General features: G+C 38.7%; 1 protein-coding gene across 3 annotated transcripts in view; it reads right to left on the reverse strand.

The window, feature by feature from the left end:
• The window catches only part of asxl2 (ASXL transcriptional regulator 2), a 291,665-nt gene that overhangs the window by 104,502 nt on the left and 165,322 nt on the right, over positions 1-21,841 (reverse strand). For all 3 annotated transcript variants that reach the window (XM_039748788.1, XM_039748791.1, XM_039748790.1), the window contains exon 4: positions 414-546. In XM_039748788.1, the coding sequence (XP_039604722.1) occupies positions 414-546 (133 nt within the window). The remainder of the gene's footprint in view (positions 1-413; positions 547-21,841) is intronic.

The following is a 21,841-nucleotide window of genomic DNA, read 5'->3' on the forward strand; positions in this document are numbered from 1 at the left end:
ATGCTTTCCAAGAAACTCGGACAGATTGACTGAAAATTTTCCAGTATGGAATGCCAAAGGCCTATTTCATTGAGTGTTTGTTTTAATGTGATAAGCATGTGCACCCTTTATTATTGCTGTTTTCATTGATTAACATAAGTACTCATTTAATAAAGTACTATTATTGTATCTGATGTCATATTATGTGATTGTAATGATTTGGGAAATATACTTAAATATTATATTTATATACTATTTTGTAAAGTTTATTGCTGTTGGAGGTTACATTTATTAAAGAAAACTCAGTGCGTGGCTTCTACCAAAAATCGGGATTCACAAGGCTTTAAAATAAAAAAAAATCAAATTTTGTTATATTACTCCCTCAAATAAACTAGGTTTACTTTGACCATTTTGTGCCTCTGCAAAATACTTGCCTTTCCTCTTCCACTTGCTCTTCTTGCTATCTTTATTGCTATTTTTCTTTGTAATTTGATTATTTGAATGTCTGTCTCTGCTATCTTCAGAATCCTCTTCACAAAGCACCTTTTCGTTTCCTGAGTTGTCCTTCTGTACAGGAACAAAAAAACACAAAATAAACATCTGCATTTGTTATCAAGAAGACTGTGTCATAATTTCATCCATTATTTACCTGTATCTTCCTTCCTAATATGATTACTATAATACCAATTTAACTCACTGTATATGCTATTTCCTTTATTGTAGATAAAACATTAGAATACTTTTCTAAAGGTGAAAAGTATCAATACACTTACAGAAATAACTAAAAAAGTTATCTGCAGATCTTAAAAGTTGGGTCAGGGAGTTTGACAAATTATCAATAATTTATCATTAATGTAGCTTGGGGCAAAAAATTACTGTCAACAGAGATACGGAATGCAAACCATGCATTTTAATTGTTAAACTAGGTTGATTTGTTTCTAATATGACACATACTGCTGTGAGTCTGATGTCACTGATCCAAAAACGAACCTTCAATGTGTAAAAAGATATAAAAAAATGAACATAGTGTTTACTTCATCTGATATTTCTTATGGTTTTGTAACCATGAATTTCAAAATAGCTTGTGAATGCCATCAAGATTAATGTATCATTAAAAAAAATTGAGTAAAAAAAGATCTGTTAAAAGTATTAATTTTTAATTTTTTTTTTACATAGTTCATTTATTTTTTTCCTAGTCTAATTACTGTATATGTGTTTTTTAAAGAAGAAAGCAAATAAAGCATGCATATGAAATACACAAAGTATGAATAACTTAATTTGTACGCATTATCATTTTAAACACTTGTACAACTAGATGGTTGTAAAATCTCTATCAAATCATTAAAGTAAAATGGAATGTGGCATTACAGTAATTTGGAATTTAAAAACTAGCCCAATAATTTGACTTACGTTATTAAATCAATGTATAATTTAAAAAATATCCAGATAATTTAATTAATGTGTAAAATTAATAAATATTACACATTTTAGTAATAAATATACACTTTTAGTACCTTAAAAAAGGGCAGAACTTTGTTGCCTTGTAATATAGTACATTTTAATCTGCTAACTCACCATTAATAAACTGCTGAAGCAGATTGCTTTTGCATTATGATGTTAGAAGTAATGATTTATTTCACAAATCGCCAATATAATGAAGAATATCCACCACTTCAAAGTGTGCAGCACAGTAAGAAATATTATAATAAGTTTCTATTACAGCCATGTAAAGTCAAGTGAATAAAACAGATTCTTCAATTAGGTCCTTAATAGTTGCTTTCAGAAAGTGAAAGCCCACCTTTAATATCAGACATCATCTATATGATTTTTTTAATTAATTTTTTCTTTATTTGACTGTAATATCAATATTTATTCAGCTCATGTATTAACATCATGCATTAACTGTAAATTTGGGATGTAAATCTTGGTTTTATTATATACTGTAAATCTGTTCACTGGAGTAAGACAAGTTAGTAGGTCAGTTTACAGTTAAAGGACTTTTAAAAAGGTGTGTGCTGTGATGTAAGATTTTGCATATAACTTGATAAATGTTTTGTATGTCTTTATTTATAATTTAGTCAAAGCAAAGTAATTTAGTGTTACTTGACAGAGTTGGGGGAGGATGAGTATTTCTCTGCTAAAGTCCTTCAACCCCCCGCAAGGAAGCCAGGATGTTTAACACTAGAATTACCAGAGCCTACGAAAAAACTCATAGATACGTCCCACCTTAAATCGCTTCTTAAATCCCTTCACATTCTCCGACAGCATCCTTTGTCCTCTAAATGTGCTGATTGAGTATCTGGGAGTGAAGTGGAGTTTTAGAGTGGAAATAATAGATCGTTGTTTGGAACACATGCATGCTCTGATAATTCTAGTGTTAACATATGGTTTGGGGGCAGGTGTTAAGATGTTCTATTTCCCCCACTGGTCTGAGGTATGGCTGTTTGGAATTGGCTTGTCTCAGAGGGCCTTTAAGTAAAATGATGTCCTATTGGCTGTAGGGGTTGGGCAGAAAAACCCATAAATTTGCTTGCTTTATCTCACTCTCTGTCTTTTACTAACATCTGAAAGAAGCAGCTCTCTTGCTAACAACTGATGAAGACCATCACACCATCAACTGACAAGAACAGCACAATGAAGAGCACAGCTTCAGCTATATTGACCAGGCTTAAGGCCTGTTCTGAAGAAAGCTGAGCACCAATGATGCCTTAACTAGAGACATTAGGTAACTAACAAGTCTGTGTGCCACCTGAAACTACATATTACCATTTAATCAGGTTGTAAGGTTGTCAATATTCAAATGTACTTTGCATTTTGTTATTATTTATGAATATTATCAGTAATACATTATTTTATGTGTAACTTAACTCCTGCTTGTCTTTTCACTACATCTAATTGCCTGAGGTTATAGATATAGAAGGGAAGGTGGGGATAAGTTATATACAATAATACCTTATAAACAGTGGTAAGTCTGTGAGATTAGGCATTCTAAGGATACATATTAATAATACAATAGGGGAAAGTAGGGCAATATATATATTACTCTACCAAGATAAAACAGTATTAGATTATGAAAAAAGTAAATGAACAAGGAAACGTGTCTTGCATGAAATATAATCTAAAATGCACATTTGGGATGTGGTAGAGATCTAGACAAAAACCTACACAGGTAACTGTAAGAATATGCAAACTCCATCTAGCCATCAACTAGGCAAAGAGCTATGAAGCAGCATAACTGACAGTTGTATCTAGTGAAGTAAATCTAAACTCTGTACTGCAGTTCAATATGTCCACGGGGAAGACTTCATGCTGCGCAGATGAGATCCAGCATAAGCGTCACGCTAAATTTCAGCATACCATGCTTGTACATAGTGCTGTTATATGTTGAATGTTTAAAAGTCACCTTCTCAGAAAAAGTCACCTACTGTTCAGCACCTTATAAATATTGAGTAGCAGAAAATGAAGTCTCACAAAACTGCTCAATTAACATTTTGCCTTTTTGAAAGACTTATTTAGCTTTCACCATTGTCAAATTTCTTATTTCTGTCAGTATTGTTTTAGTCCTTGTAAGAAACTCTTTAGTGCTGCTAAAGCAGAATTTTCTACAGAGTGAGTGTTGCAATAACTCCCATTAACCACAAATATATGGAACAAAGATCCACTGTCAGGTTATTTGCAACATCTGGGAAATGTGTTACACAAGTCAAAGCAGGACTCAAAGCAGCAGAAATGTTATTTCATTAATAGGAGGCAGTTCTGGGCAGACACACTGAAAACAATGCTAGAAAATTTTCTGTAATATCATGCTAAAAATATTGATAAACTAATATTTAATAAACATGTGCCTAATTTTCTAATTTATTACTAAAAACATTCATAACCATATACTATTCCAAATGACAATTTTCTACTATTACCTTTTTTTTACTAACTCTTTTATGGGCAGCATACAAGGTAAGGCGCTTATTTAAACTGATCTATAAACTGGTTGCTTCTTTTTTTACTCCATGACAACATTTATTAAACTAAGAAAAATGTAAATACCATCATACATCTACCTTGTTCGACTGTGTCAGAGGTGCCAAGGGTGACGACCCGGCCGGGGCGCCATAAAGGTACTGGAAGAGGGCATGCACCCTCCTTGGATCATGTGGGGGCCGCCACCCTGGTTGCTTTGGGGGCCACAGGTTGAGGGCATGGAAGCCCAACCCTGCAGGGGCCCGTGGTCACCGCCAGGGGGTGCCCCAATGCCTTGAGAACCCTGTAACTCAGTACTTCCGCCACACCAGGAAGTGCTGGGGGGAAGAGAAGCATGGTCACCCGGAATGCTTCCAGGAGTACAGCCGACACTTCCGCCACACAGGGGCATGTCGGCGGGTAATTGCCGGGACCACCTGGAGCATATCCGGGTGAGGATAAAAGGGGCCGCCTCCCTTCATTCGAGGCTGGAGTCGGGTGGAAGAAGGACTAAACAGAGGAGAGTGGAAGAGGCCTGAAGAGTGGAGGCATTGTGTGTTGGCCAGGACTTTGGGGACTTGGGGTTTGTGTACACTTTTGGACTTTGTAAATAATATTATTGTTAATAAACGTGTTTGTGGGTGAAAACAACATGTCTGCCTGTCTGTGCCCGGGTGTTCACAATTGTTATAATTGTATATGTTTCTATTTATATCAAGTTTTGGAGCAGCCAGAATAGCACTGGGTACGACGAGGCAGGTAAGTAATGCTGAAATATTACATGGCATATTCACACACTCTAGACACATGACTGCATATGTTGGAATAAAAAAAGCAAAACCCAAATAAACAAGAGCAGTGTAAGCTCTACCCCTTCAGTGATGAGATGGGATTCAGACACTCTCCTGGAACTGTGAGGCAGTAACAATAACCCTGTGCCACCCAGTATACTTGTTCTACAGTAATATCAAGTACATTGGCACCATTTCTCCTCTCCAGATATTTCTTTAGTATGATTTCCAGGACCTTCCTGTCAGTACCATTTTTGGATGTCATACAGTATCTTATCTATGCATTAATTTTCCGAACCCACTGAGATCTTTTAATGGTTACAGGCAGTTAAAGTCTATACATGAGATCTGGACCCAGCCTGATTTGGATGCCAACTCAATACAAGCAACAAACACAAATTCACACTGACACATACCATGCCAATTTAGAATTTCAAATTTCGGTAATATATACACAACTGGTCAAAAGTTTTAAAAGACCTCCATTTTTCAGTTTTTATGGAAATGTATGCCTTAATGTTTCATGAGATCAAGGCATAGAACAAATAAACAATCAAAAAAAAAAATTAACTCCAGAAATCATCAAGTGTAAAAAAATGTATTCAAATTTTTGATTAATCAAAGTAGCCACCTGTTGCTCATATAACAAACATACACATGGTATTCTTTCTATAACGGAAATTAAATACTGGTCAGAAAGATCTTCCCAGCATTGTTGCAGAAGTTCCCACAAATATGATGCACTTGCAGATTGCTTTCCTTTCACCCTTATGTCCAGTTCATTCCAAACTAACTCATTGGGGTTCATTTCTGGTGACTGTGTTGGCCATTCCATGTTTTGAAGTGTACGTTATTGTTCTTTTTCTTTAACGTAGTTCTGACATAGCCTGGAGGTACTGTATGTTTTGGGTCGTTGTCTTGCTGTAGGGTGAACCCCTGACCTATTAGACGCAGACTAGAACGTATTGTGTGGTGCTATAAAATGCTGGAGTAAACCTTTTTTTTTTGTCACTCTGTGCAAGTCACCAACTCTGCCTCCAGCAAAAAAACCCACAGACAATTGCATTTCCTCCTCCATGTATGACAGTTTGTGTCAAACACTGAGGAACCATCCTTTCACCAACTCAACAGCGTACATAACACTGTGCGTGATGAACCAAAGATTTCAAATTTTGTAATTTGTAATTTATAATATTCTGAATTTTCCTTTTTTCAGTTTTTGCTAACCTAACCTTTAAATTTAAACCACTAGCAGTTTATTGCTTATCTTTTCACCATTTTAGGTCATTCATTGCATTTCAGATTTAATCAGAGCTAATCAGTTTGCTATTGTCACCCATATTCCAGATTTAGATTTAGTATTTGCTTCACAAAATAGTGTTTATTTACTCAACAATCTCTTGACAGTACAGTTACAAGTTGTTATACCCCAAAGCTGTTGAGAAACATTTGTAAATACTATACAGACTGATTTTACCAATGTGCTATAATGTATAACTACTATATATGACTAGTAAATCTAATCAGCTACCAATAATGTGTAAATCACTCTCATTTATACTACATAGAATGTCATGCATGCGCCTTGCAGGCTCAGTCAATGTATGTAATAACTCATTGGGATAAAGAGGGGGCACTGCCACTAACAATGGTGTCTCCTTCTTTCCTTACAGCACTGAGAAGCTGCCCAAGCAAGGCACTTAACCCAGACCCTTTCGGTCCAGCTGCCATAAAACCCCAGTTGCCCATTTACTGGCCCTCCTGTCAAAACTCTTCTAGAAGCGACAGAGCCTCATTCTCTGTTCTAACGATCCCACTGAAGGGACAAATGCTTGCATGCATCTTTTTTTTCTTCTCTTTAATTTCCATTTCTGTCTCCGGACGATAAATGGGACAGCCCGGTTGGTGCCCCAAAATGTGCACGCAGGTTCCAAGCTGCCATTACCGCAACCAGCCACCAGATTAAGTTTACATTTAGAAACTCATGTCGAAACATTTTAGCTTGTACTAAGAAACTTTAAGCGCTTGATGACAATAATTTAAATTTAATAAAAAATTCCATTTCAATTGTAAATGTTCAAAGAAAAACAGTGAAAGAAAATAGACAGAGCTAACAGTCATTACAAGATATAAACAGAAATTTGCCAGAATTGTATAATTACAAAGAGAGGCAAAAATAAAAAGTGGTTGTTTCATGCAACTGTATCATTTATTTGGACTAAAGTTCGTAACAGTGCTCTGTCTGATTCTGAGCTTCATCATAAAAACAGCATTCAGAAATTCCATCCAGCCTTTTACCTTTATTTTATCAGTGTGTGTCATGCTTCAGTCCTCCCTTGATTTTTCTTAAATAACCGCACTGAAATGTCTATCTTGTATATTCTTTCTTGTTTTATACATAATAGACTCGCTATTATCACCACAAGCAGTGTTATTGAATATTGGTAGCTAGTTGTGAATCACCGCTCTTATCCTCCAGCTTGCATATCTTTTTTTAAATCCTCTCCTGATGCTATTATCGACATTATTGAACATTGCTTCACAATGTGAATTCCTGTTCTCTCTTCCGCAGACAATCAAAAAAAAAAAAAAAATTAAGCAAATGCAAAAATTAAATGATAGGCTTTCCTTGCTTGTACTACAAGAAGATGCTGACAAATATCCAAGCTTTTACTTTGCTGAAGCTCAAGGACTTATGGAACATGGGACAGAGCCACAATTGATGTACTGTTTGGGGGAAAAAATCATATTTGGGTACATCTATATTGAAAAATTGGCACACATATTCAACAACATACAAACAATGATTTGATGCTGACTGTGTACATTGTATACTGGTAGTTTAACTGCTATATCAGACATCTGGTATACTTTGTGCAGAACTCATTTGTTATGATTAAGGGAAGTACATTACTATTGAAGAATAGTTATTACTGAAGAAATGTTCATCCTCTTGTATCCTCTTGCAAATCTGGCATACAATCTAGATAGCTGCCGATTTAAATAACAAATATGTACAAAATGCCAATCCCTATATTGAAAAACATACTACTCAAAGCACAAAGAACAAACGTTTGCAACTGTGGTGATTCCAACTATTGAGTATTACACAGGAGATGGGAGAAATGTTAGTCACATCACTTTCCATGGTAAATAAGCTACTTACTTAGAAGACAAGTCTGCTCAATATCAAACTGTAAACAAAATGAGACAGAAGCGGTCTGACTGTGCCAGATGAAGACAGACATGCAACTTAAAAATAAAAAAAATCAAGTGCCACTTTCTTTGGTGCAGGAGTCATTTACAGATAGCATAATTAATTATGTAGAAAAATAAGTTTTTACATCATTTATTACACCGTGTTTCCAGCATATTGAGAAGTGGTTTGCTTTTTACAACTAAATACTGAAGCGGTTTTATGCTGAGCAGCAGACGTTCAAAAGCTGCTCTTGTCACAGTATACTTTTAGGTCCCTGTTTCTTGTGGAATGACACAGTACCAAAAAACAAAAAGAGCAAAAAAAAAAAAAGTGTCACTGTAAAGATGCTAAGGATTTGTGCTGACAGGTGTTGCAAACTGTTTTTAAATACACCTATATGCCACTTGCCATTTGCACATCTTTTGCACATTGAAATATGTGAGTATGTTTATAAACTATTTCTACAAAAAAGTTGTCACTTCATATGTTATTTTATGTGCCCAGCTAAAGCAATTTTCTACTGAGCAGCAGTGCAACCCCACTAATATTTTTTAAATGAAATTGTATGCTAGCATTTAAAGTCAAAATATTTGCACACAATATATGCTGTAGGCCAAGAGATTCTTTTTTTCACCTGAATTAAGTAGTTTTTGAGGGTAATGGCAGTAGGGAAGAATTATCAGGATTCAGAGCTGATGGGCCATTACATTAGTGAGAACAATATGGATTCACACACCACTTACTGCAGTCTCAGCCATTACAGTACTGAAAATGTGTGGCCAGTTCTAGTGTTAGAAGAAAAAACCTCTGCCATAAAGAAGAAAATTGACCATGATTTTATTTGACTGCCGGTGATGTTTTTTGTCATGATGATGATGATGTTATTTGCTTCTGTGGTACTTATATGAGCAAAATTAATTGAGTATTAAAAGTTACCCTGAGTTAGATTTCGACGTTATCATTCAAGTGTTTTGTCTCTCAATGCCAATTTTGACGTGTGTGTGTGTGTGTGTGTGTGTGTGTGTGTGTGTGTGTGAAGCTGGAAGGAGAGGTGCATTTCTAGAAACTTGCATTTTTACTATAGTAATCATTAATGAAAGAAACAGGTTTAAAGAGTTTCAGAAGTCATACCAAGTTTTTTTTTTCCTTAGCTTATCAAATTCTAATTCTTGGCACAACAAATTTCAGAAGTATCTCAAGTTACTCTAAAAAACTAATACAATTATTTTTTTTATTTTCTATTGTTAAGTCTAGTTTAATCTTAAAATGCAATTATACAGCAAGAAAGCTTAACAAGAAAGAATATCATGCAGATGGATTTTCCTTACCCTGCTTACTCCTTACTATTAAAATTTAGAGCAAGAACATTTTCCGCAAAATTAGTATTCATTGGCATAATTAAAGATTTCTTGCAGCACATCTTTTATCATCCAGCAAGGTGCTTGAAAACCAATTACCTTCAGCATTAATCATTACACATTTATGTCAAGAATTGAAAAGAAGGATCTCTGAAATCCATTAAGAGATGAAATATTATTATTATACTATACCTGTATTTGAAAAAAAAATCTGAATTTCAGCAATTCTTGATAAGAATGGTATAACTATTTGATGCTAATCAATAAAAATATTAGCAAAACAAAATTTAATTTCCTTTAGCATTATACTGATGTAAAGCATGTTCAAATGTTAATTAAATCAGCTCCCCATGCATTTGCTGTGTGAACTGAAATATTGGTGGGCTTTCAATTACATATAATTGGCTCCAACTGTTTCACTTTAATCACGTTTTATCTAAAATTCTGACTGGGATCCCTAGGGGGTTAAAAGGCATTTAGGAATCCATTTGTTCACATCTATGTAATTGCTTGTACTATGTGCAAGGAAGAATCTACTGCTTGCTTCTAAAGTAAGTTATGAATGCTTTAAACCAAGGACTTCATTTTGGAATTTTCAGCCATCTACTGAATACCATGGAGATCGATACCATGTTGAAACTCTACAAAAATTGAAAAAAATGATTAAACAATCAGAGGTGCTGTTTTTAAGTATTTCACAATATCTCTTGTACACAAACTCTATATCCTGTTTCTTCTCCACCCTCCATTCTGAAGACAACTGATTACACCAGCTGAGTCCACCACTCTTCGTACCCACCAGCACTTTAGCTTCCTCCTGAAAGAAGGTATCAACCCCACACATTTCTTTGTGAATACATGTAACCAAGCTTTATTTGAAAATTAAAATGTGCTGACATTGCTTGTGTAATGTAACAGGATAATTCATCATTACTTCTCTATTATCTCTCCATCCACTATCAAGACCACTTAATCCAGTCTAGGGTAATAGGGACTTTTTTATTCAATTATTTCTTAATCTACTTATGCAATTCAGGGTCATACTAACACATGGCCTAGCCTGAGGAAAATGCCTGGCTATCAAAAGCACAGACAAGGACAATTCCATTCAGTCACATAGGGTCAATTTAAAGTTGCCATTTAACCTACATTACTAATTTGGACTATTTAAAAATAAATTTAGAATATAAGCACTTCAAAGTAAAAGAAAGCAAGAAATATAGTAGGCATTATCTGATTTCTCAGACAATAAAGCCATCTGCCTATTGGGAAAGCACTTCAAAGTAAATGAAACAATTCAGTGTAGTAGAAGAGCAACCATTTAGATATGTCAACTGAAAAATGTCATTGATTTTTTATAACATGGATTTTAAAACATGACTATCATTTTAATATTGTCTTTGATTCTTGTATGTCTAATCATTTTCCTCTGATGATGATGACACCTGGCAGGTTGTTGAAAGCTTAGGAATAAAAAAGTAAGATACGGGACTCATTTTCTCCCTTTGTGGCTCTCTAGCCTCAAATATGCAAACCATATCGCAGGTACTAGTGCCATATTGTGGTACTAGTGCCTCTCTTTCTCGTCAGACAAAAAGAAGAAAAATAAAAAGTACCATACTTCCAGGTTCCAGGATGGCCACCCAGACGTCACTTCCGGCATCAGCTAATGACGTAACTTCCAACTTCATCCGATGACTTAACTTCCTGCATTACTCTCTCTTTGATGATGTCGTATCTGTCCAACAGTTTCAACGTCATCTCCTGCCAACTTAATTTCAGTCCTCCTTTTTGTTCATGTATAAAATGCCAAATTTTCTGTTATATGAGATCAAGTGCTATAAATGCTTTTTGATCACTACTCAAGTCTTTTCGTTTTTCTTTTGTCCAACGGATCATTATACGGGGATGGTCCCCAACTCTTTTCCTTTTGCGGAAGTGATTTTTTTCAACATATTACAATACTAAGAGGCTTTGCCCCCTGCTTGCTTCGCTCACCAAACCCCGTGTGGGCCCTATGCGCTAGTCATTTCCAGGATCTGCCACTTGCAATGAATCAAGCCGTGACAAACACGGATAGTAAGGGAGAATATATGGTGTTGAGGCTCTTTTCACAGTAGTATAGTCGTCAGGATGGCCTCCTTATGGAACCGGAAGTCAGACCAGAAACAAGCCTCCACACACCCTCGAAGTTACCAAGCCCAGAAGGAACAGGTAGGAGAGTACTGTTCCTGCGTCGCTGAGCGAGGGTTGGTTTGTGTGTATTGGGGGAAGCTGGAGTGGGTTTTTAACCCAGAACCCAGTGAAGAGAACCAGGGATCGTGGACAAGGGTCCTACAGAAGAGAGCCAGGTTCAGAAGGGAACACACTTGGGACTTATTATGGACTCCTGAGTAAGGGAAATGCTCAAATACATCCCACAAAGGGAAAACCCTTTGATAAAGGTGGGAGTGCCCAAGGCTGGCAGGCAAAAAATATACTAGACTGGGAATACAACCCAAATAAGTCCACGAAGGAGCAGGCACAAGAGCTGTGGATGAAGATCGGGGGTTGGCTAAGGCCAAATAAAAGAAAAGGCTGACTTATGGAAGAGCGGGTAGCCTGTGCCTTGCTCGTAAACGCCTTCCTTACGGAGATCGGCCAGCTAGCTCTACAACAGTTATCATTTAACAATATGATTTCTCTAATCAGGATCATAGATTAGCTCAGAGCGGAAACCTACTTGGGGGATCCAGAACAGAATCCATGTGAACCCTGACAAATCTGTGACTCTGCTTCAGAAGCCGGGCTTAACATTGCGGAACCAATTCCTGAAAAACCTGGTGCACAGCCAATGAGGCGGTAATGGAGCGTTAGGCGGTGCAGTGTGCTCTAGAAATGAAACCATGCCAATTGACGTCAAGACTGATCCTCTTACCCGTCTGCAATTTCAATTTAGGCAGACCCCGGCTTCATTTAAAAGGGAGCAATGGAATGATTGGACTCCCTTAAATTTTCAAAAAGTGCTGTGGTCTTAATAGATGGCCAATGCACAATACACTCCATGCCACAAGGTCTCCACTTTGTGTAAAATAATGACCTTTTGTATCAGGTGGCAGAGCATGAAGGGGAGGTGAGGTCCCTGCCGGCAACCAGTCTGTGAAATGGCTCATGCCCACCTCCTGGGAGCCCATCTGGGCCCCGAAAAAACAGAGTGGATCAAGCTCTGATTTTTTTGGCCAGGGATTAATGAGGAGGTCCACCGCTTTTGCATGTCCTGTCTGGAATGTCAACTGCGGCAGATTCCTAGGAGGGACCGTGCTCCTTTAATCCCTTTAACCTTAATTGATGTTCCCTTCAAACGAATCAGGGTTGTCCTGGTGGGACCCCTAGAGCTCTCTGCCAGAGGCCAAAAATACATAATGGTCCTGGTAGATTACGCCACCCGATATCTTGAAGCAGTTCCCTTGCACTCAGTTACATTGAAGGCTATCACACGGGAATTGGAAGAGGTCTTTGCACAAGTCAGCATCCCTAAAGAAATGCCATTTACCTCAGAGACGTTCAGGGAGACTGCTAAGTTACTGAAAATAAAACATTTGAAGACCTCGGTATATCATCCTCAAACCAATGGTCTAGTCGAATGGTTTAATCAAACTCGACAAACAGATACTACGCAAGGTAGTCAATGAGGACAGAAGGAACTGGGATCAACTCCTCCCTCTCATCCTTTTTGCATATTGGGAAGTCCCACAAGCCTCCTCAGGGTTCTCACCCTTTAAATTATTGTATGGATGCCAACCCCAAGGTATACTGGATATATTAAAAGAAGGCTGGTAGGAGGAGGCCATTACCCCTGCAAATATACTTGAATATATCCCACAATAACGCAATAGATTTGTTAAAATTAGACTCATCTTAAAATCTCACATGGAGAAGGTGCAAAGAGCCCAGGCTTGTTGTTACTACCGTGTTATGTCCCTTTGGGAGTTCCACCCAGGGTATCGAGTCATGGTGTTGGTATCTACCTCGCACTCCCAAATTACTGGTACATTGGCAAGGCCCATATGAAGTTAAGGAGAAGAAGGGTTTGGTTGATTATTTAGTTATCCAACCTAATCGTCGACCCAGAGTGTGGATTTATCATGTCAATTTGCTGAAACCATGAAAGGAAAGGGATACAGATTCATCCTCCGGACTGCCCTGTTCACTCTTCACTCATAAATTGAACCTCAACTTCGGTGATAATTTGACTTGCCTGCAGCAATAGGTGCTCAAAGAAGTTATCCTGTCTGTCCCGGAGGTAGTGAATGAAAAGCCTGAACAAACCTTCCTGGTTGCACATGACATTGTGACGAAACCCAGGGTTATAGTCAGAGAACACCCATACCGGATTTCAGAGGCAAAACAAGCAGAAGTGGAGTTGGAGATCAAACGAATGCTGGACACATTGCCAAAGTTTGAAAAAAGGTACTGAAAAGCTTAAAAAATGCCAAACTAACTCTGGAAATATACAATGCTTAAGTGTCAATGAACCTTTACAGTTATTGAGTCACAACTGGATCAGAAAAACACAGTTCTTTCTTAGATGAACAAAAGTATTGTAATCACTAGCCTTGGAGAATACGTTAGAATAGGCAAAAGTATGTCATTCTTTGAAGCCTAAAAAGGTTTACATGCTAAGACAACTCTATCAAACCCTAAGGCAAAAGATTACATTAGCTATTTTAGTAAGCACTTTAAATAAACAACAAATTTAAACATGATATAATGAAACTAGAACACCTTAAACAACTTGAGTTTTTTATTCCAAAAGATACTAAATTACAAATCTAAACAAATAACCATTTAAAGTCTATAGTCTAAGAAATGCTGTTTTTATGACTCTCAGCATTTCAAATAGGTCTTATTTTTAGTTCAGTCTTATTCTAACTCAACCACAAAATTAAACACTAATGAAAGATGCAAGAAAGAAAGCATATAATTTCTATACTGAATACAACTCACTTGGGCCGCATGTTTAGGCTACCACTTATGCTGATGCTCAGATGTTTCCAAACTTCCTACAAATAGGGAACAAAGAAATTAATATTAAATTGATTGACTGGTTTACTATTCTTTCTTGAAAAAAATCACGAAAAACCATGGTTTTCTTGTATTGTTGTTTCTGCACAGTTTACTGTTTAAACAGAGTCTAATTTCTTTGTGTATGTGTCTTTTTGTTGATACTATATTATTATCTATTGTTCTGAGTAGACAAGTTAGAATATTATTGCACTGTTGGCCTGGAGTATAAAATCTTAAATTTTTGAAGACTGCAGACTGTGTATATTAAATCTTAATTTTGCACAAATGAACCAGGATGAAGTATAATGTCATTTTACTACAGGGGGCAATTCACATTGTAAATATTTTCTCTTGTACATTCTTCCTGCATTTGTACCAGTAAATTATAACTTTAATATATCTGTTTCAGTCAGTTTATAACTTGGGAATGAAAAACAATACAGAGGCACATACAGGAACAAAGAAGCTGAGTCAGACACCACATTTATATATTGTAAGATATGGCCGGCCATGTACCCCGGCCAATACCCCCAAGCCGCCAGGTGGAGCCCTCCTTGCAGCATGGAGGTCCCCAGAAGACCAGCAGGGCATTATGGACCATGTAGTTTTTGTGCACCGCCCTGCTGGATGCCATGGGGGCCACGAGAGGGAGCTGCAGGGAGGACCGAAGAATTCTTCATGCCCTATGACCCGGAAGTTCGTCATAGGAAGAGCGACGGCTTCCGGGGTGAGAAACATTATTTACCCTGACCCGGAAGGAATAAGGACTTGTGGACTGTTGGGAAGGAACACCTCCGGGTCAGGGAATATAAAAGGACTGTGGGGGCTCCCAGACGATGAGCTGAGTTGGGAGGCAGGGTGGCTAAGCGTCTGGGAGTGGAGGATTTGTTATTGTTCATTGTTTATTGGAGTATTTGGGAGTAGAGGGTGCTTTGTGCACTTTATTATAAAATAAATATAATTATTGGACTTTTACCTAGTGTCTGACGTGGTGTCTGAGGGTGCAAGGGTGCGAGAAGCATCTTATTCTGTTACAGTTGGCGAGCTCGGCAGGATTCTCTGGCCGTCAGTTTGGCAGAGGACCTGGAAAAATTTTACTGTGGACAGAATACCCTGGGAAGACAGCGTCACAACACACACAGGAAAATCGCCAGAAACCTCACCTTTTTTCAAGTCTGTAATGGGAAAAAAGAAGACAAAACAGGGCAACAGCACCAGCGGAAGTTCCATGTTCGTCATGGCCGACACTCGGGATGAGCGACAGGGCGACTACACGGATCGGGAGAGGACTCCGGACGAAGAAACCTACAACGAGGTATGTGCTGCAAATGTAGATAATCTATTTAAAATTTCTCATTTAGTACCATGCACATACCTCGGAAAAGATCATCCGGAGGTTCTGCGGGATGCAGGAGAATCTCCGAAGATAGTGTGGCGCTTTTATGCGGGCAGACGGACAACGAAAAGGACTTCCGCATTACGGGTGCGAGGGCGAGGGCGAGGGACACGGGAAGTACCACGAAGGATTCCAGAAAGGTGGCGTTCCGTGTCCAGCTGTTTATGACTTCGCCCAAGAAAAGACGGACTTGATTTTTCCGAAGGAGAAAGGGGTGGTGAGCGGCACTGCTCAACCCAAAAGAAGGTAAGGAGGGCCGGGAAATGGCTGGTCGATCTGCCGACAAATTAATAAAGGCAGGTCGCAGTCGACCAAAGATGGTGGCCCGGTCCTCGTCTGTAGAGAACTCCAATTCCCAGAAACCCGTGCGGAACCCGTCAGAACACGTGCCGACAGCGGCGAGTTCATGGCTCCGGCCGGACGGTATGGCAAACCAGGAAGTAAGCCAAACCCCGGCCGAATTAACTAATTATTTTGACGTGCGGGAACTCGAAAAATTAATCGAGCCCGTGCGGAGTATTTTGCAGACTTTAGAGGCGATTAAGAAGATCGTTGGAGATCTGGGAGCGGCGGCGGCGCCTTTAAGAAGAGTACGTGAGTACCTGCGGCGATTGGACCGAGAGCCTCCCGTGTTATGTGATTTGGCGGTACAGACAGGTAATGTCGGTACCGTATATAATGTAATAGGGGCGCAGTGTGATCCGGGCCGCTTTTAATCCATAGCGGGTGCCAAATGGATGTGCCCTACAAGAGAGGCAAGCGTTACGGAGCGGCCGGGGGAAGGACCGATCGAGCCAGAGCAGCTGGTTGGTGCTGTCTCTTGGAGCGATTCGATCCTAAAGACCCGACCCATGTTGTTTATAAATCAAAGGGCGTGCAGACAGTAAAAGGGCTCTCTTTCATTAATAGAGAGACCCAAACTGTGGACAAGCCCCAGAGTAAACTGGAGATCCTTAGAATAAAGAAGGGGTCTCCTGACAAGGTGGGAAAAAGGGCGGAGAGCAGCGAGGCGGCCAGAAAACCCTCCTTGGCGGGGGAAAGGGTGGAGCTGACCGAGTTCCCGAGATGTTTCAGGTCTCGGGAAAAGAGCCAACCAGGAGGACTGCGTCGGTGCTACAATTGCCAGCGACCGGGTCACGAGTGGCCAATGTCCCGGGAGACAGGAGGTACACCGTCCCCAAGGTTTGCTCGAGGACAGGGGCAACGCAGTCAGATCCCGGATGACGCGTCCTCTTGGAGGAAGACTTCCCTCTCGGGGCAGGCCGCTCCGAATCTTTATAATTGCTCGCTGGGGGAGTACTGTAAGATATGGCGGCCATGTACCCGCCAATACCCCAAGCCGCCAGGTGGAGCCCTCCTTGCAGCATGGAGGTCCCCAGAAGACCAGCAGGGCATTATGGACCATGTAGTTTTGTGCACCGCCCTGCTGGATGCCATGGGGGCCACGAGAGGGAGCTGCAGGGAGGACCGAAGAATTCTTCATGCCCTATGACCCGGAAGTTCGTCATAGGAAGAGCGGCGGCTTCGGGTGAGAAACATTATTTACCCTGACCCGGAAGGAATAAGGACTTGTGGACTGTTGGGAAGGAACACCTCCGGGTCAGGGAATATAAAAGGACTGTGGGGGCTCCCAGACGATGAGCTGAGTTGGGAGGCAGGGTGGCTAAGCGTCTGGGAGTGGAGGATTTGTTATTGTTCATTGTTTATTGGAGTATTTGGGAGTAGAGGGTGCTTTGTGCACTTTATTATAAAATAAATATAATTATTGGACTTTTACCTAGTGTCTGACGTGGTGTCTGAGGGTGCAAGGGTGCGAGAAGCATCTTATTCTGTTACAATATATAAAAAAAAAAATGTGTGTGCTTTCTGGTGAAAATAAATGCTCAAATCTTCATACTTTTCACAACTATACAGTCTCTGTTTTCTTTGTGCATTAAATACTTCATAGGTTTTAAAATGCAAATACCAAGTATTTCACAGTATATTTATTTGATGGATATACACATCAAGTACTGAACACCATTTGATGTGTTTATCCCTCTACTTCTATTTGGAATAACTACATTCCTATCAAGCTATACAAAATATACTTCGTAGCAATTTTTCATCATGTTAAAGCGTACTCGTGATATTTGGGTTTTGCATATTGATAACAAATCACAACTGTCATCTACAATACTGATTACTACAGCTGTTCTCATACCAAGCTTCTCCTAGGATGCTTGGTTATCTTCTTTCTTAAACTGCATGATTGGGGTACAACATTTGCCATTCTAACCCAGAACAACAAGTGGCAAAGACAATTTATTTGTTAAGAATAAATGTTTATTAAAACAAAAACTTGAAGTAGAGTTAAATAATTGGTGACACACAAAAACAGTAAATGAATAAGAAGAAACCAAAAACTGTTGCTTCTCAGGGCCTGACTAAACAGGATTTCAGGTCCAATCTACCCAGCAAAGTGAATAATGCATTTACGTCACCTCAAAGTTGTCTTAAGCTCTGAATGAGACTTCAGAAACACCTCCCAAATCCTCTGTTTCTATAATCACCTCAAACTGGGCACACTATCATCCTGCCAGTTAAACATTTGCCCTGACTCACTACTTAACCCCTACCTCAATTTGGCTCTACACTCAAAAGGATGCTTTACGCACGATTCCAAAGTTATGTCTGAGGCATTAACCTGCTGTTTTCAGGGGCAGGTTAATCCATGAAACTCAGCTTCAGCCCTCGCCAGACTGAGAGAGCTATAGTCCCCTCCTTAACTATTGGCAACCCTGGTAAAAATGAGTAAAAAGGGTTATTAAAAAATCACCTTTTGGTAAATTTGCTCACACTGAGAAAATGAAAGAAATCCAACTTTTAACTAAAGTAAACTTATTCTGAGAAAAAATAGCCCCTAATCCAGAAATAATTATTTTTAAATAAACCACATATGCCACAATTATAGACACCCCTAGAAATTCTTACAAATAAACTTTTTCATTTATATCTTACACTTTTTAGGTTAACCAGAGTGTGTAGGAACTTTCAAGCAGTGATCCGTGACTTTCTGTATTACTTCTGTATAAATATGAGGTGGCAGAGGGGTGAAATTCACTTATTCATTCATCAACATGGGAAAAGTAAGAGAACACATAAGACAGGAAAGTGGGTTGACCTTCATATGTCAGGGAATGGTTACTAAACAATAGCTACTTGCCTGAAAATGCCCATATCTACTGTAATGTAACTAAAAAGTTCAGATCAACTAGAGCTGTTAACAACTTGCCTAAAAAAGGACCCAATTTTATTTTGCTTCCACGCAGAGTGAGGAGGATAGTAAGAGAAGTAGGATCACTACTGGTGAAATAGCATCTTGGATTCACCAAGTCTCCAAAACTACCATCAGAAGCTACATCCATTCAAACAGATTATTTGGAAGGCATGCCAGAAAAAAAGCCTTTCCTGTCATTTAACTACAAATATAAGCGCCTGGGGTTTACTGGAAACTGTGTGCTTCGGAAAATTGAGCATTTTGGCAACAAACACTTAAGGTAGGTTTGGTGTAAAAAGATGGATGTCTATACTGAAAATAACCTGATCCCCTTTGTCAGGTATGGTGGAGGTTCTGTGATATTCTTGGGGTGTTTTTTCTCCAAAAGCCCTGGGAACCTTGTTAGGTTGGCATCATGGATTCCATGAAATATCAAGAAATGTTAAATTTAAATCTGGCAGACTCTGCCAATGAAACAAAAACAAGGTTGTTGCTGGATCTGTTGGCAGCAAAATGATTCAAAATATATATTCATATAAACACAAAAATGGTTAAAGGAACACAAAATCAAATTACTTTCACGGCTGTCTCAGTCCCCAGACCTAAACCCCTTTGAAAACCAATGGGGTGAGCGGAGGATGGGAGTGCACAAGAGAGGAACTAGGACCTGGGATGATTTGGAGAGATTCTGAAAATCATTCTGAATGACAAACATTTTAAGCAATCAGTCCGTTTATAGTGCCAACTTTAATAGCAAGGATAATGTAAATAGTAAGGTGGAAAATTTTTATTCTAAAGTGAGAGTTGCTGTTGACATAGTTGCACCTAAAAAGACAGTTAAAAAATCTTCTAGCATTATTATACCATGGAAGACTCCAAGAGTGTCTGATTTAAAAAGAACATGTCATAGTGCTGAGCGTAAATGGAGGAAAACTAAACTGATTATCCACTATGAGATACTGAAGGCTAAAATAACAGAATACAATAACACAGTCCGTCTTGAGAGGCGCTGCTATTTCTCTAAGATTATAAATAACAATGCTAGTAATCCCAGAGTCTTATTTTCTACAATTGATCGTCTGCTAAACCCAGGTAACACAAAGGAATGCCTCCAAAATACTGCCAGTGAAACCTGTGAGGCCATTGCTGTATTTTTCAATCAAAAATTAATGATATTAGAAATAACATAGTACATCTCCCCAACACTGCAGATCCTCCTAAGCCCCAGTACTCCGTTATAAACAAATTACAATTCTTTTACCAGGCTAGAATTGCCTGATTTACACAGAATAATCTCTCAACTGAAACCCTCCACCTGCGTCCTTGACCCAATACCAACAAGTTTTTTCAAGGAAGTATCAGGTGTGCTAATTGATAATATTTTTGACATTGTAAACTCGTCATTAGATACAGGGGTCTTCCCAGACTGTCTTAAGACTGCTGTAGTTAAACCCCTACTCAAGAAAATAATCTTGACCCCTCTGCTTTTGAAAATTTTAGACCCATCTCTAACCTGCCCTTCTTAAGTAAAATTCTAGAGAAGGCAGTCATTATGCAGTTAAATGACCACCTCAATAAACATGCTATTCTTGATAAATTTCAGTCAGGTTTTAGAACAAATCACAGCACAGAAACTGCACTCGTTAAAGTAGTAAATGACTTGCGGGTAAATGCAGACAGAGGCCATTTATCTGTTCTCATCCTCTTAGATCTGAGTGCCGCATCTGACACCATTGATCACAATATTCTTAGAAATCATCTTAGTCAATGGGTGGGCCTCTCTGGCAGGGTCCTTAAATTGGTTTGAATCCTACCTGGCAGGTAGAAAATTCTTTGTTAGTTGTGGTAATTATAACTCAAAGACACATGATATTCTATATGGTGTTCCACAAGGCTCTATCCTGGGTCCGCCGTTATTCTCAATCTACATGCTTCCATTAGGTCAGATTATCTCAGGGCACAACGTGAGCTACCACAGCTATGCTGATGACACACAGCTGTACTTATCAATAGCACCTGATGACACTGACTCTCTCGATTCACTAACACAATGACTTACTTGTATTTCTGAACAGATGAATAATAATTTTCTTAAGCTAAATAAAGAGAAAACTGAAAATTTAGTGATTGGCAATAATGGATTCAATGAGGTTATCAGAAATAAACTTGATGCATTAGGATTAAAAGTCAAGGCGGAAGTAAAAAACTTAGGGGAAACTGTTGACTGTAACCTGAATTTTAAATTGCATATTCATCAGACCACTAGGACAGCATTTTTTCACTTAAGAAACATAGCAAAAGTTAGACCTCTTATATCATTGAAAGATGCTGAGAAATTAATTCACGCTTTTGTTTTCAGTCGACTAGATTACTGTAACGCACTCCTCTCAGGACTACCCAAAAAAGACATAAATCGTTTGCAACAAGTGCAGAATGCAGCTGCTAGAATCCTAACTAGGAAAAGAAAATCCAAACACATTTCTCCAGTTTTAATGTCACTACACTGGTTGCCTGTGTCATTCAGAATTGACTTTAAAATACTGCTTACGGTTTATAAAGCCTTAAATAATCTCGCTCCATCTTACATATCATAATGTCGGATACCCTATATTCCAAATCTTAACCTTAGATCCTCAAATGAGTGTCTACTTAGAATTCCAAGAGCAAAACTTAAAAGAAGTGGTGAGGCGGCCTTCTGCTGTTATGCACCTAAAATCTGGCATAGCCTGCCAATAGGAATTCGCCGGGCTGATACAGTGGAGCACTTTAAAACACTGCTGAAAACACGTTACTTTAACATGGCCTTCTCATAACCTCACTTTAATTTAATCCTGATACTCTGTATGTTCAATTCAT

The sequence above is a fragment of the Polypterus senegalus genome, chromosome 3 (genome assembly GCF_016835505.1).
Source record: "Polypterus senegalus isolate Bchr_013 chromosome 3, ASM1683550v1, whole genome shotgun sequence".
Classification (NCBI taxonomy): domain Eukaryota; kingdom Metazoa; phylum Chordata; class Cladistia; order Polypteriformes; family Polypteridae; genus Polypterus; species Polypterus senegalus.